Genomic DNA, 15,489 nt, shown 5'->3' with positions numbered 1-15,489 from the left:
ATAATCATCAGATGAATAATGGAATTTAAAAAGTCACAATAATGCTTATTTCATTATTATTAATATTAATGATTCACATAAACAATCATTTTGGATGCATAAAGCATGGGAAAATATGCCACAGTTAATAAATTTAATAAATACGACCTTTAATAGTGAGATTTGATCCACTGAAAGAAAATTGAGGCTATTGTGTCCATGTTTATCATAGTAATCATAGGGTGAGTGGAGAGATGCTTCCTAGCAGAATGTTCTTCTGGATAGCTTTATAATTTTCCTGCTTCTAAGACTGGTTTAAAATAACATAATTTTCTATGGCTTTTAACATTTCTCCTCAAAAATACACCTCCAACTTTCTATTTGTAAATATATGAAGTCCTAGAAAAGACCAACAGCATAAACTCATCTATAAAATGCAGAATAACAGGCAAATATTACACTGTGATAAGCAAATTAGTCAAAGGCATATTCCTCTAAGGATTGCTCTGAAGTCAGGAAAACTTTTCCTCTTGATTAAGGTTGAAAGTTCTGTCACCAAAATCTTAATTTAGTCTGCTCCATTACCAAAACAAGCAAAAATTACTGAAATTTTACAAGGGTTTTCTCTCTTACAGTGAGGCACTAATGACCATTTTCCACAGTATAACTTGTGAGCTAATTGGGGGCAGTAGCCAGCAGAGAACTGCTGATGCTAATCATGTTTACATTCTATTAAGGCTTTTGAAGGCAATTCTCATCTGGCAAAATAATAGAGATTGCCTCCTCATGGCTCTTAAACTCTGCAAAGTTCAAGATGATTAATTATTCTGGGGTTGTGTCCCACAAGGAGCAATAGGAGTCTACTGCCATGGAAATGCTGAAAAACACAACTCTCTGGAGGCAGGCAAAGCCAGCAGCATCACTGGGGTATCTTCTGTAGATTCAAATACTCTCCCACCCTCCCAAAAGCAATACAGTGGGATATCAAGACAAATACTCCAACAGACTGGGACCCTGGAAACCACTTTCTCTTCTGTCTGTGAAATATAAGCAGACACTTTTTGTTGCTGCTGTTTAAGAGTATGTGGAATACATTCTTGTCTGTAACATGGTCCTACAAATAAACTTGAAACATATTGCCTAGAAAGATGGCATTTCCTGTTCAAAGAAGTCTCCATCCTTCCTCAGAATTTTTCCTTACTGTCTCTCCATGTCAGATGGAATGAGAAAGAAGCAAAAACTTTCACCATCAAATCATATTTAAAAAAGACACCCTTCCTCTTAGCAAGAACACTGGGCTCTGAGGAGCCTTGTCAGTTTAGCCACATTCAGGTAATCAGAGCATGATGTGCAAGATACTTCAGGTGCTACCTGACATCTTAAAAAAGGTGAACCCTGATGTTCAACCCTGATGAAACAACAGATTTTGCATGGTAGAGAATTATACTTGGTTTAAAAAATGAGTTCAATTTGACTTTCAAAAAGGAGATTACACCCAATTTTACACTTCTTTCAGAAATAGTGCTTAATGTTAAGTTTTTACGTGATAAATGTAAAAATACCTCTTCAATTCCAGGTGCTGAAAAATGTTTCAGCACAACCAGGAATATGCACCTAATTTAATGCAAAAGATCATAGAAGAGAAGAAAACAGGGGAATCTATCTATCTTAGAAATAAACTGGTAGACTTGGGGAAGAAATAGTTAACTCTGCCTGTTGTCATCAGGAACTGCTATAAGTGTTCTCTATACACTTATAGTTCCAGGTGGGCCATGGCACCAACAAAATCCTTGGATAAGTTCATCTTAAATCTACTGTGGTACTGAGCACCTGGGACAAGCAGAGAAAGAGGAAAATGTGGTTGAAGTTCAAGATGGGAGCACGGGGAGGGGTTGCTTTTAGTAGGATACTAAAATGTGGTCCAGTCTGACCTTTCTCATAATAGGAAAATTCTGAAACCTTCAGCTAAAACATGTCATTTCCAAATGCACTGATCTTAGTAATTTTAAAGCTTCCCTTTTAAATTTAGTCTCTGTTTTAAGATAATATTAAAAAAAAAATCTATGTGTTCTCTATATTCAATTGAAGCAAAAGTTACCTTGGGTTTTTTTTGAGGTGGGATTGAAGATTTACGATCTCCTTTTCTTTTGGTGGGACTCCTGGTTCTCTGAAGAGGCAACGTGTCATCTGTGTCCTCGTCATCAGACTGAAAGTCAGAGTCAGACAATTCCTCTGCCTCACCACGATAGTCATCATCCATCCTGAGCAGGCTTTGCTCAAGTGTTCCAACTTTTTTATTTTTTACCAGAACTTTGAATTTTAATGCCTACAGAAAAGAGGTTTAACAATAGTAGCTAGAATTATGTGGGTTTTTCATCTCTTGGTATTAACTCATCTTCAAAGTTGTTTATTAAGAATAATGAAGTGAGCTTAAAAAATGAAGGAAAATAGATATGAGTGAGGCAGAAGCCAAAGCCAAATAAACAGAATCTGAGGATCAAAGTACACAACAGAATGTGACTATCTAACCCTGTGACAGGAAAAGAAGCTCTCCACCAGAGGTACAGAGATGCTGAAACTATGAAAATATAGAAGTAGGAAGTAAGATAGCCTGGCATGATGTAGAAGGTATAATTTTTTACTATGCCTAAATAAATGTCTTTAAATATATATATATATATATATATATATATGTGTGTGTGTGTGTGTGTGTGTGTGTGTATACACTTGTATATATATCAGACATGTATACACATGTCTGATATTAATTTGGATTGTTTTCATTTATCATTGAGGCTACAGGACATTTCTGATTTGATTTTTTGTGCATATCTGTCTTGTGTACCAAATTAAAAGTTTTGCTTATAGCTTGTTTATATTACTGTAGATCCTTATACTGATCTTACCTGGTCAGGGAAACAACCGTTTGGTGATTTTGCCTAAGCAGTTTTTCTATTTTTAAATGGACATGTATCCATCTCCATAATATATAATGTAGAGGGGTAAAAATAATATTGAATTATGTTGATTCTAATAACATGGCTTTAATCTATGCAACAAATCTTATGAGTACATATTTCACTTTAATTTATACAATTATATTAGTAGTAAAGCTGCTCTTATGTAGCAGACATTCAACTCTACATCTGGACACAGGAGCTGCCACTGAGTAACAGGACTTACTATGGCTCTTGAATAAAATGATCCTCAAAAATATTCCTTAAATTTCCTATTCTCTAGTGAAAAGGAAGATTATACTCCTGGGAGTGTGGCAGGAAAGGGAATAAATAATTTCACAATAAATGAAAGGTAACTAAAATGCTGTAGTTTAAGGTATCCATTAAGTAAAAATGAAACTTACGGATGATAAAAACATATAAACCCAAGGTTCTATAATGGAAACCAGAACCATAGGCAAGGATAGAGACATTCCATCCATTTCCATTGCCAGCTCCATTGCTCATAATCCCTTATCACCTCAGATCTGTTGCAGTTTGCAGGGTGCCAATGGAATGAGACATCCTATGCCCAATATCTATCAATGCCATGCTGCTGGAAGGTTTGATTAGTCTCTCTGCACTGGTGACCCAGAATAAGGATGCCCTTTAACATTTCCTTCATTTCTTATTGATGCACTCATTTTTTTTTCCCTGTGATATTTTTAGAAGTGTTTTAATATGATTAATGCTACTCATATTTTTTAAGAGTTGTGAATTTTCCTTTTCATGTTCATATTTCCTAATATTTAAAAGCAATTCTATTCACTGTTGTTCTTTTATATTGCTATTCACAGGAAGATTTAATTCTATACATGAAAAAAACAGGCCTGGTATGGAAGGGAAGAAAAAACTTTCTATGGTTACATTACTGCCTCCTATATGCAAACTTTTTTCAATGAAAAAACACCATAGAATGAGTGTGTGTAGTTATATAAAAGTGGGTCATGTTTTAAGTCAGTCTCTAAAATTCTGTTTACAAGCTGTTAAAAAAGTGTAAACACCCTGAGGTAGAGGGAGTTTTTTGAGGTTTTCTTGTTTTGTTTTCTACAAAGATAACATTTTAAAATCACAGCTCTTTTTAGAAACAGTTATAAAAAAATACTCCAGTGATATGAAAGTCTTTTGGCCAGAAGCAAATTCCAATAATAGTTACCCCAAATCATTGAAAGGGAAACATAGAGTGAAAAAATGACATACCAATGATTTTGAACTTCAAACATCTTCAAAAAAACTTATAACAAATTTATGATTACAAAATCAGTGACTGTGAAATCTGAGTTCTTTAATCAGTAATCAGCACTGCTAAGCATGTGACACCTTTTTCTTTACATGTCCAACTCTTCTAAAAGGGCTGAAAAGCCTTTTAATGAGTTGAAACTCTGAGCATTCACTATAACTTCTCCTTTCTAGTTTCATTATGAAAGGCAAAATACATTAAGAATACATTTGCTGTTTACTTCTACATAAACTATAAGAATCCTAAAAAATTTAAATATGTAAAACATAATAGATCTTCCCTAGAGCATAGTGGGACTTCAATGCTGGCATAAGCAAAAGAATCAAAGTACAATCAACTGGAACAAATATTTTCATAATGAAATGAACAAAACCTTTTTCTTGTACATTCTGGTTAATGTGATGTACAACACAAATCAGCTGTAGCAATGCCATGTTTCCAAGACAAAAATCACAAGCACTTTGGATAAGGCAAACCCACATATGGATGACTGTGGTTATGTAATATAAAAATTCAGTCCCCAGAAATGTAAGGAATAAACCCTGGATTTGAGATAGAAGTATTTAAAAAATAATAGCTTCTCCTGCTCAAATTTAGCTTGTTCCCCCTTCTCCTCTTCTGACCAGCTGTAGGTGCTTAGAGGAATAGCAAATCCTGAAAATCTTGCTAAATAACAAGGTTAAAAATTTCTTCTGAGTTTTACATAATATTCTATTTCAAGAATTGTGTTGCTGCCTTAACTACTGATATAGGGTGAAGATGCAACACCTCCTGTGAAGTCTAACACAGGGAAAGGTTTTGAGACAATGATAAGATTTGTTAAGTACAACTGTTAAAACAAACCAACACCAGCTATCTTTAACAGTTCAAGAGAATCACACTTAGTGAAGTGTGAATGAATGCCTTTGTGGCAGCCTTATACATCACAGTTATCAAGATACTTTAAATCAATACTACCAGCAATATCTGAGCTCTAGGTAAACTGATATTAATTATATCAGGAGCAGCATTTTAACTACCTCATAACAAGTTTTCATACAACACATTTGCCCAGTGAGAAGCACTCTGCCTGAAAATTCCACTTCTGTGTTGTGCTCTGTAGTAAACTTCAGGCATGTCTAGTCCAAGGCTAAACAGCTGTGCTACAGCTGAGATTATATTCTACACAGGCAACTAAATCTCTGGATGGATTGGAAAGAAATCCAAAGGATGATTGTGGAGAAAGATGGTTGCAGGTTGGCAACATATTGGATATTTAAACAGTGTGCTCAGAGTGGCACAGATTCCTTACCAAAGCTCAATGTTCCTAGAAGATACCTTGCCAAACCTGATTTTTATATACCAAGTAAACCATTGACCCAAGATCTACCTGGGTGATGATATAAAATATGGCAATGTCTTGCTTTTAGTTACCTCCTGAAGTTGCTTTACACTACAGGGAAGCAACAGATAATGGCTGTCACATGTTTACCACATTTCTGGGAAAACCATATTGCCTCAAGAGGAGTGCAGTGCCTAAAAATAGTGAAGGAATTAGATGAGCCTTTTGTAAGTACTCAGTACAGCCTACAGTTTCCAGAAATTTTATGAGAAAAAATACTTTTTTTTTTAAACTTTTGAGGTCCACACCAAGGCATACCACATTCTCATATCTTTCTTCTTATTTTTGTAAAGAATAGATACCATAAACTGATTGAAAGGCAAAAGAATAACTAGAAATGTTTTGACTTGCTAAGAAGCAAGGATATTTCTGATACAAAGACTTGGTCAGGACATTTGCGTATTTTTAATTGTCAAAATAAATAGGAATTCATCTCATAACTGAAGCAACAGAATTAAATATGCTAAAGCAGGCTTGATCTTGAATTTCTCAATGAAAACACTCATTGTGTAGAGAAAGCTCCTTTGTATACTGGGTAGATAAAGGTGAAGAAAAGGGGGAAGAATGAGTCCTGATTTATGAGATTAGTTGCTTTCCCCATAATAGCAGAATTTAAAATGTCCATAGCCCATAAAGTTGTATTGGAGACCTTCTATTGATCTTTCTCGAGGAGATCATTAAATATATCCTTTTATTTGGACACCACAGGTTTAACAACCATAGGAAAGTCTTGGCAATCCTGGCCAGAAATGCTTGTGAACCACCACAACTGATCTTGCAGCTGTGTGGTAAACATTAAAGACAACTTGTAAAATCACAGTAGCTGCCACTTCACATTCAGTTAATCACACATCAATATCTCATTCCAACTTTGTGACAGAAAACCTGCAAATAATAAAAATGTCCTGACTATCTGATATATATATCTTGTCAGCAGTGTAAGGCAGTTCAGTAGACTACAATGCAAAATAATTGAGGAAAAACCTTCATCAAAGCAATGTGTTTACATTATTTTCTGTGTTATATTGGATGTCTGCATGTTTCTTTCAATTGCTGTCAAATTTCTTAGAGAGGAAGGACACAGCAGGGTAAGTAAAACCTTATCTCTTCTAACATATATTTTAACATAAATTTTTGATATTTTCTAAGTTCATCTACGAATTGCTGCATAAGACACTTCATCCCTTCACTTTCTATCAACACATCACCAGGAGTGCTGGTGCAACCAGCAGGGATGTCTGGCACCAGTCAGTGATGTCACATCTAATTTAGTGCAGGAACTGACTCAAAGGACCTGATATTCCAGTGAATACCACAGGAAGTTAATGAAGTCTCTTTAGAGGCACCCTGATGGCCAAGACTGGGGGCAGAGAATTTTGTCAGGTCTGTTTTGGGCAGAAAAACATCGGCTCTGGAAAGAGGTAGAATAGACAGGTGAAGCTTAAGGGCAGCCTCAGTTTCTCATGGGATAAGGTATGTGTGAAACAAGGAAATAGAGCTAGAGTCTTCTTTTTCTGCTATATGTAGAGGAAGAATTTTGTGTTGAGATGCTACAGAATACAGGAATTGCAGGCAATTAACAATATCAATGTAGTCTCATGGAGGTGTGACTATATGACTGAGGGCAAAGAATTAAAAACACCCTTATTCCTGAAATATTCTGGGGTTTGTTTTTCAGATGAAGCAAGTGTTAGGAAAAGCAGAGAGAAGTGCTTAGTGATCCTATACTTTTATTTTCTGGTCCCCTATGTGATTTTTACTTAGAATTACAATGGTAGGAGACATCATTGCAAGGTGGTCCAAGAAACCACCTAAGAGTGGGTTTTCCTCATTTTAACCCCCTTCCACATACACACAATCATCTCAGTTGACAAAGGTATAGCTCAAGATCTACTTAAAGAAGGAAGTAGAAGATTGATTATATAAGAGAAGAGCAAATAATTTCCATGGAAGTCTCCAAAATCCAAAACCTAAAAGGAACCTGTAATTGGCAAATGTTTCTCTGAAGTGTAGGAAACTGTATGGTTTCCCACTTCATGTGCACACAAGAGAACCATTTAATTCTGATCTTGAAGAACACTGAAGTGGCTTTTTCCCTATTCTTGCTCATGCTCCATCTTGCAAAAAGTAGAGCAGTAAATTATATAGGTGACAGCTTTTTTTTTTTTTTGCACTAACTGAGAATCCTTCCCACAAACAGCATTTTAAATTCAACATTTATGATTCCGTAGCATCTCCTTTGCACAGCTTAAGTAAAGCAGTCTGAAGACTAAATTCAGAATTTGGTTTTCTCAAATGATAATGAATTTACGCAGGCCATGGAAATGCACAAGGTCCCAAACTTTAAAGATGTGATGTCACTAAACTCCTTTTGAACATGGACCAAAAGTTGTTCTTCAAAAAGATGTCAGCCAAATGTCAAGCTTACTACTGAATTTACAAATAGCTACATATTTGCATTGCTAGGTAAAATCCTACTGATTTTTCTTACATGCTTGATCAGAACACCTAGGAGAAATTGAGATGATCTTAATTTATGTTCATTCTCAAGATAATAATTTATTAAATTCAAACCTTTGTAACCAGCTGAGAACCTTGGTGTTATTTAAGTAATCCTACACCTTTCACAGATAGGAAATATGTCTCACAATACTTTAATATGCTAAAAGTTCAGGAGAATTAATCTCACATGACAACATTTCCATACTTATGGACCCAGAAATCCATTTTCAGGCAAAACTCTACAGATCTGACTCATGAAAACTCTAAGCTATGGAAATATAAAGTATGAATTCCCTGTATCACAGTAACTATATGGTAAGGAGCATATATAATAGAAAGTAATATTTTTAAGTGTGTGATTTAATGATTCCATGTTCACTGATTTTGTGCTTACTTCAGAGGACATATGACCCTTGGATACCTCCTACACTGAATCCAACCATGTTTGCAGAAGCTTTAAAACAAGCCCTCCTGTTTGATATAGTTTATACTTTTTCCTAACTGAAAAAGCATTTTTTAAGGCTTCAAAATTATATTGGACATCCTGATGTAAAAAAAAAAATAATGCTACAAAAACAACAACAACAAAGTGGAGAAATGTCAATATTAAATAAATTTATAAATAAATTAATAAATAAATTCATTTTAAAATAAATTTATAGATACATAAATTCCATATTTTTATGGAAATATGAGCATTGTTAATACTTTAACACATCTTCTGGACAGATTGCTTCAAAAATATTTTTCCTTGACAAGTCCCTTGAAAATTACAACCTTTTGTGTGTTGTTTTTCTTATGAGACTGCTTCCTCCCCACATTTTCATTTGCATTTTTTGTAGCTACTGTAAAAAAAAAAGTGTAAAATATAGCTATCACTAGCAACACTGACAAGCCTAAGTATTTTTGTATCTATGCATGTATTTGTTCTACAAGACATTTTTAAAAAACTTTGTCCTTGAAAGAGAATTATGTGCAAAGTCTAGCACAATGGAAATTTATTTATTCTAGCTTGCAGTAAAATTTTCAATACCTATCTAATTGCCTTTTTTGCCTTCATATCCCAGGGGTCTCAGGCCACCAGCTGAAGAACACTGTCTTAGGGAGAAACACACTGACAGAGAATGGCTTTTCAGTAGTATAATGCAAAGAAAAACTTCATCATCACTGTTACTGACCAAAGAAATGCTGATCCAGGTTTCCATTTCAATAATATGTTTAAATTTCAAAAATTTTCTTCAATTCAAGCAACAAAAAATAAATCAGGAGATAACAGATACACCAACATGTGGCATCTTTCCATGGGGCTTTTTTGTGCTTGTTTAAATATTTTGTTACTAACTTAACTGAAGTGTATTTCTAACACCAGAACTGATCCATGAATTCAGTTCCAGAGGCTCAAAAAATAATAATGAAGTAGCCCACAATTTTTTCCATCTCCTTCATAGAGAAAAATGAAAACTTATTACCTCAGGAGAAGGCAGTCGAGTCATATCTACTTCACCACCAATTGGTGTAGAAAGAAGTTTATCACCTAGAATAGTTTTCAAGCACTCTGCCATTACTTCCTGCTGTTTAGGGCTGCAGTGGTTCTCCAAAGACAGTACAAGTGGATAGGCAGATGACTGGAAATATAATTTTAGGATTTAATTATTAATAAATAAAAATAAGAATAATAGATTTTCCAAAATATCTTGGAAAAGTCCCCATGGCAATCTGTATTTACCTTCATTTTTGAAACATTTCAAACATAGATCAGTTGTTTCAGGTTAGGAAGACTATAAAAAAGCTCACATTTGTGGAAAAGAGAAAGAACAATTGAAGAAGAAAAATTGCACCTTCAGAAAGTTAAAGCAGAGCTAGACATAGGCAGAGGTGTAAAAAGACTGCTTTTTTTGGTTTTAAAAGGTAAAATCCAATTATAAAATTTAAATTGACAACATAAGACAGGATTAACTGTCTTTTGCTATAGTTTATGACAGATTTTTTTGATTACTTTTTAAGCTGATAGTCTCCCCAAAGCTTGTTCAGAAATTATTGCCTTTACATGAACAAGCTATGCATATTTTTTATTTTTCATAATATCACAGACATTTTTAAGGACAGCCTACACTTTACTCATCCCAGTACTCAAGCAAGGGTAATTGAGTAAAAATTAAAGGTAAAAGGTGAAAAAGGGAAATTGAGTAAAAATTAGAGAATGACTCAAAAGAAACACATCCATAAAATAATTACATAAATAATTACATAAGCAAAGCTCAGCCTGCATGGACAGCTGGTACCAACATTACCTATTGTGATTTTATCATTTCATTGGCACTTGGGCTTGAGAAATAAAATTTGCATCAGAGTTAAGCACAATATGTTGTGTATTAGCAAGAATACACAACATATCCAATGAGTTATATCCAATGAGTTTTGAAAAACCGTGGAATAAAATCATGTTTTTAATTTCACTTTTAAAATCAGAGACTAATTAAATTTTATATAGGAAACAGAACAGAAAAAACACAGCTTACACTGAGAAGACTATAAGCACATATGTATAAAAATCCACATAAAGTTATGATCATAGGTGTATTTATTCTCACACATAATGCTGGCCTGATTCTGAGATTTATCATAGTAGTCATTCAGCACTTCCTTTGAGCAGGAATTTTGCCAAAAGCCTATACAAAAGCCTGAGACAATGTCAAATCTCTCCAGATTTCAGTGGTTTTCCAGAGATAGGCAGAAGGAACCTTGCCGTGATGAGTCACCTGACCAAAAAAACTATTAGCTGCTAATATTTATAAGGGTCAACATTCAAAATAAAAAGAGAAGAAATGGAAAACAAGGCCTCAGACTTTAAGATAATATCTAATATTTTTGTCTATTTCATAAATTCACATAGGATATGAGACAGATTGATAGCAGCAGAAGAATAAGTGATATAAAAACCTTTAGAATATATAATGAAGGAGGAAAACATCAGACCAGTTCTGAAGTAGTTCTTCAATTTATATTCAGCCCTTGTTTAAATAATCTCAGGTGAGAATTACACATAAGAAGCTGAGTAAGATCACCTGAATCCTTTGCACTAAGTTTAATGTATATTCATTATCAGGACAAATTCTTATGATTCCTTTAAAAAATTTTAAAAATACATTAAGAATAAATAGCACAATTGCTATGTAATTCATTTTAACAATACCCATTGCCACAGGCTCTGCTTCATAATTTTTTACCCTGGAGAATCTATAAGAGCCATGTTCCTGGCTTAGTTAAATCCACTACTCTAACCAACTTGTGTATACATACATATATCTATACATACCATAAATGCATACTTGTCAATCACATGAATTACAGAACGAAATGGAATTTTGCTTGTTAAAGTGTGACCATGATACACAACGGGTTCATTGTTGTTGCCATCCCAGCAGTCAATCTCCAGGCAACGACATCCTTTTAGGAGAGCACTTCAGAAGAACAAGAGAAAGCATTTTACAGCCAGAAGATACCACACTTTTTTATACAAGGTGCTGTATTTCTGATTACAAGCACAGTGATTAATTACAGAAAAACCTCATTTTCATCATAAATAAAAAGAAATCCTACAGAATTTTATATATATGAGACAGACATACTCTCTGTTGTTTATTTTAGGTGTGTTATGTAATAAGTTTTGTTAGAGCTTTAAAGAATATGGGATTACCTGAATTGTCTTCTTTAAAAGACCATAGTTTTCAATAAATGAATTTTGGAATTAAGGGAACATTCCACTTAAAATATAATAATAAATATTTTAAATGGTCTTTTGTGTTTGTTTTCCAAACTTGCTTGCAATTTTGAGAATCACTGTATTTAAAAATCCATTGCACTTAGAGTATCAGGTTGCACTTGGGCTTTACATAAGTCAGTTCTTCTCCCCAGCCCCTGTTCCCAAGAGGGAGTGCTAAAGTTTCTCAGGAACATTGACTTGACTGCTTTAATTTTAATATGTTAGTGGCATCCTTAAACTCTTAGGTTTCTCATATTTGACTTGCAACTAACTGAAACATTTCTTATAAACTGTTTTACTTAATTACCAATCTGTCTTTTACACGCTGCTTTTCACACATTAACAATATGTCAAATATGCCTGTAGCTGATTTTAGCATTTTCCTCACACAAATAGTAGATAAAGAGGAACAGAGAGAGGGTTATACCCTCTTTGCAATTACTTTCAGCAATACAGCATTAACATAAAGGAATTTTAAATCCTGTTAGAAATTCAGTATTGTTTCTGACGGTTGCAAGTCACTATAGAACATTAAGAAAGCAATCAAAAAATTAGTTCAGATAGATGATGGTTCCAACTGTTTCCTCTTCACTAAAGCAGTACAAATAATAGGAATTCTGGACACAGCTCTTCCTAATTCTTAAGTATCCTGCCCTCAGTGTTGCCTTTATTGCATAATCCATTTCCATCTTTCCTGCCGTCCTGGTTATCATCCTTCTGGAGTCATGCACTGCAGAGGTTCCTCTCCCTGCTGGCTACTTGAATGCCCACATTTTGTTGTTTTGTTGATTCTAAACTGCCCACATGCACTGGCCACAAATGTCCTTGACACAGACATACTGCAACACACATCTTGTATATTGAACAAATTAGAGCTTGCCTGAGAATTTTACATTTCTTTTGGGAGTTATTTATTTTTGCATGGCTTGTTGAGATTAAAAACTGATTTAATCATGTACTGTACACCATACTATAGATTTGCTGCAAGGTTGATTTTCTGAGATGTAAGTGAAAAAAATTGAAATTGTTTCCAGACTATGAGCAGATGGTTTGGCAAATATATTGAAAAGTGTACACACAAAATAAAATACCACTCTCACATTTTCAACTTGTATCTTTGATGGCTTTGTCCCTTATTGCCAAATAGGATTGTATGTGACTTGGTATTCATTTTTTTAATGCCGAAGAATGTTTAAAATATTAAAAAACAATGTCTAAATACCTGGTATATCCCCATAAATGACTGGGTCCCATTAATTGGTCAGCTATCAAGTAGGTGTTGTGAGAAGATGAAATAAAATAGTCACACAATGGCTGGGTCATATCTTGATAGACACTCTTGTGCTGGCTTTTAAATATTGAACATTCTTCTGAGTTCATGTACCTTATAAATCCTTCAAATGACATCTGCTTTTTCTTCCTCACTGAACAAAAACAAAAAGGAAAAAAAATCTCAGTCATGAAGCCTCACTGATGGTTATAGCTATGTACTTTCTGAAATTTTTAATAGCCAGCTCTGAACACTGCTAAAGGTTATACAGCACAACACTTTCCTGCAATTTTAAATTCATAACAAATGTATAAATAACACAAAATCAGATACATGTGACTCTGGAGCTGAATTGCTGTGGTTCAAACTTCTAATAGGAAATTAATATGTTCTGGCACATTACAGCAGTAAGAATAGTTTTCAGTAGTCCTAATTAAATATAGAGTAAAATATTTGTTGTTTACTTTGGAAAGTAACATACCAGACAATGCACTAAGAGAATCTTCTTTTCTCTTTTAAGAGAATCAGGATTGTTCTCAAAAAAAGTCAGATAGAAATTCTCAACATAATCTTGCAGAAACTAGCACCAAATATCTTCCCCAGGGGTAGGAAATTCCAAATAAATATTGATCAAATCATGTTTAAAAATATTTGAAATAAAAATAGCATCTTAAAAAAAGAAATAACTGCCCACAGAGATGAATTGCAAATCAAGCTTATTACACTACTGCATTTAATTACTCAATTAACTAATTGAGTCCACACCAGTGATAGCCATCCCATTTGTTCTGGTTTTGACTGATTTAATGGCAAACAGAGCCATTACACTGCCAGCTACTGCTCCCAAAGTCATGTTTCAAATGCAGTCATTTTGCAAATGATATAATCTCAAAAATCAGCTTTGCTTCAAAACATAGTTTGAATTAGTGAGAGATTTTGCCCAGTTCTTACTATAAAATAATTTTATTGTCACCATAACAGGCCAGTAGTGAACAAGCAGCAAATAATTCAAGATTATTTTATGCTAACTATAACTTAGTAGTCAATGTATACAAACTTGAAGCCTGGATATATCTGCAGGAAAACCCCCTTTTCTGCCCTGGTAATTCTTACTACAGCTGTAAGAATCAGAATGTACAAGTTAGAATTGCTATTATCAATCTTTGAGGTGTGACAGAGTGAAAGTTTTACACCTGAATGAGAATTTACAGAAAATAATTATCCCTCAATTACACAGGTCTTTGAACTAGAAAACTTGCAATGTTTTACAATGATAAAGAAAAACAGAAGGCCATCCAGACATCAAACATACATTCATCCCAGAACTGTTATTCCTACCAGAAATCTTGCTGATATTATTTTTCCAGACTTCCATTGATCAAGAATCCTCAGACAACCCAGTAAAACCATTGCAACTGCTAAACAACCTTACTGTCAGGCATTTTTCCATAATTAGGAAACAGTTTACCCTGAAACTTCCTTGCTATCCAAAATATTTGTTCAGTTTGGTATTATTTCTCTCCTCTTTTTTCACACTCTTCCACTGATAAAAACTGCTCTTGCACTTCTCTAATTCCACTGCTTTCCACAAAAACAAATCCAATCCACAGCATCTTTCTGTTTCAGATCTCTGATAATTTTCATTTTTCTGCTATCCAGCAGTGCTGTTAATCTTTCATAGGAGAAAACAGGATGCTATTTCTTCATGGAATATTCTGCCAAATTGCTATTCACCTTTACCATCTTAGAAGGGTTTACATATTTATTATTTGCTCCATTTTTTTTCTAGTAACTGACAGTGTTTAGTTGCTTGGATGGTCCCTTTCTAAAATAGATATTACATTTGATCTTTTCCAGTCTTTCAATTCATTATTCATTTCCCCCCTATTTTCAAAAGTAACCTTTGACTTGTATTAGCCAAGTTTGTTACAGTCAATTTTCTAAGAACTTGGATTTGTCAGCTTGTCTTCACTGACCTTATTACATCATTTAAGAAGGTCCTACCCTGTTTCATCCATATTTTTGACTGAGATCTTACTCAGATTGATAATATTACGGAGGAATTTCTTTGGTCTTTTAACTAAAAGATTTGCAGGATGACTTCTTGCCACCCTGATGACTCTTGAAAAGTGTATGCTATTTAGTATCTTGACTTAGATTTATCCACATGCATGTGTTATATTGTTCTACACTTGTAACAATTGGATTAAGTTTCTACTTTCTGGATCTTTAAAAATAATTCTGATTTTTTTTTATGTTGTTTAAAACAGAATACACTCATCCTGTATGCTTTGCCTATAATGAATTACATGACCTGTCTGGATTTAATTTCTAATTTCTTTTTTATGGTCTATATAT

General features: G+C 34.1%; 1 protein-coding gene across 1 annotated transcript in view; it reads right to left on the bottom strand.

Moving 5' to 3' along the window:
- The window catches only part of PLCZ1 (phospholipase C zeta 1), a 45,435-nt gene that overhangs the window by 21,423 nt on the left and 8,523 nt on the right, over positions 1–15,489 (bottom strand). The window contains exons 3-6 of the mRNA XM_021535201.4: positions 13,084–13,285; positions 11,415–11,559; positions 9,568–9,723; positions 2,078–2,305 (exon numbers count right to left, since the gene is read on the bottom strand). Coding sequence (XP_021390876.4) covers positions 2,078–2,305; positions 9,568–9,723; positions 11,415–11,559; positions 13,084–13,285 — 731 coding nt within the window. The remainder of the gene's footprint in view (positions 1–2,077; positions 2,306–9,567; positions 9,724–11,414; positions 11,560–13,083; positions 13,286–15,489) is intronic.

Source organism: Lonchura striata, chromosome 1A (assembly GCF_050655825.1).
Source record: "Lonchura striata isolate lonStrDom1 chromosome 1A, ASM5065582v1, whole genome shotgun sequence".
NCBI classification, from domain to species: Eukaryota; Metazoa; Chordata; class Aves; order Passeriformes; family Estrildidae; genus Lonchura; species Lonchura striata.
This window is presented reverse-complemented; position numbering and strand designations above follow the sequence as displayed.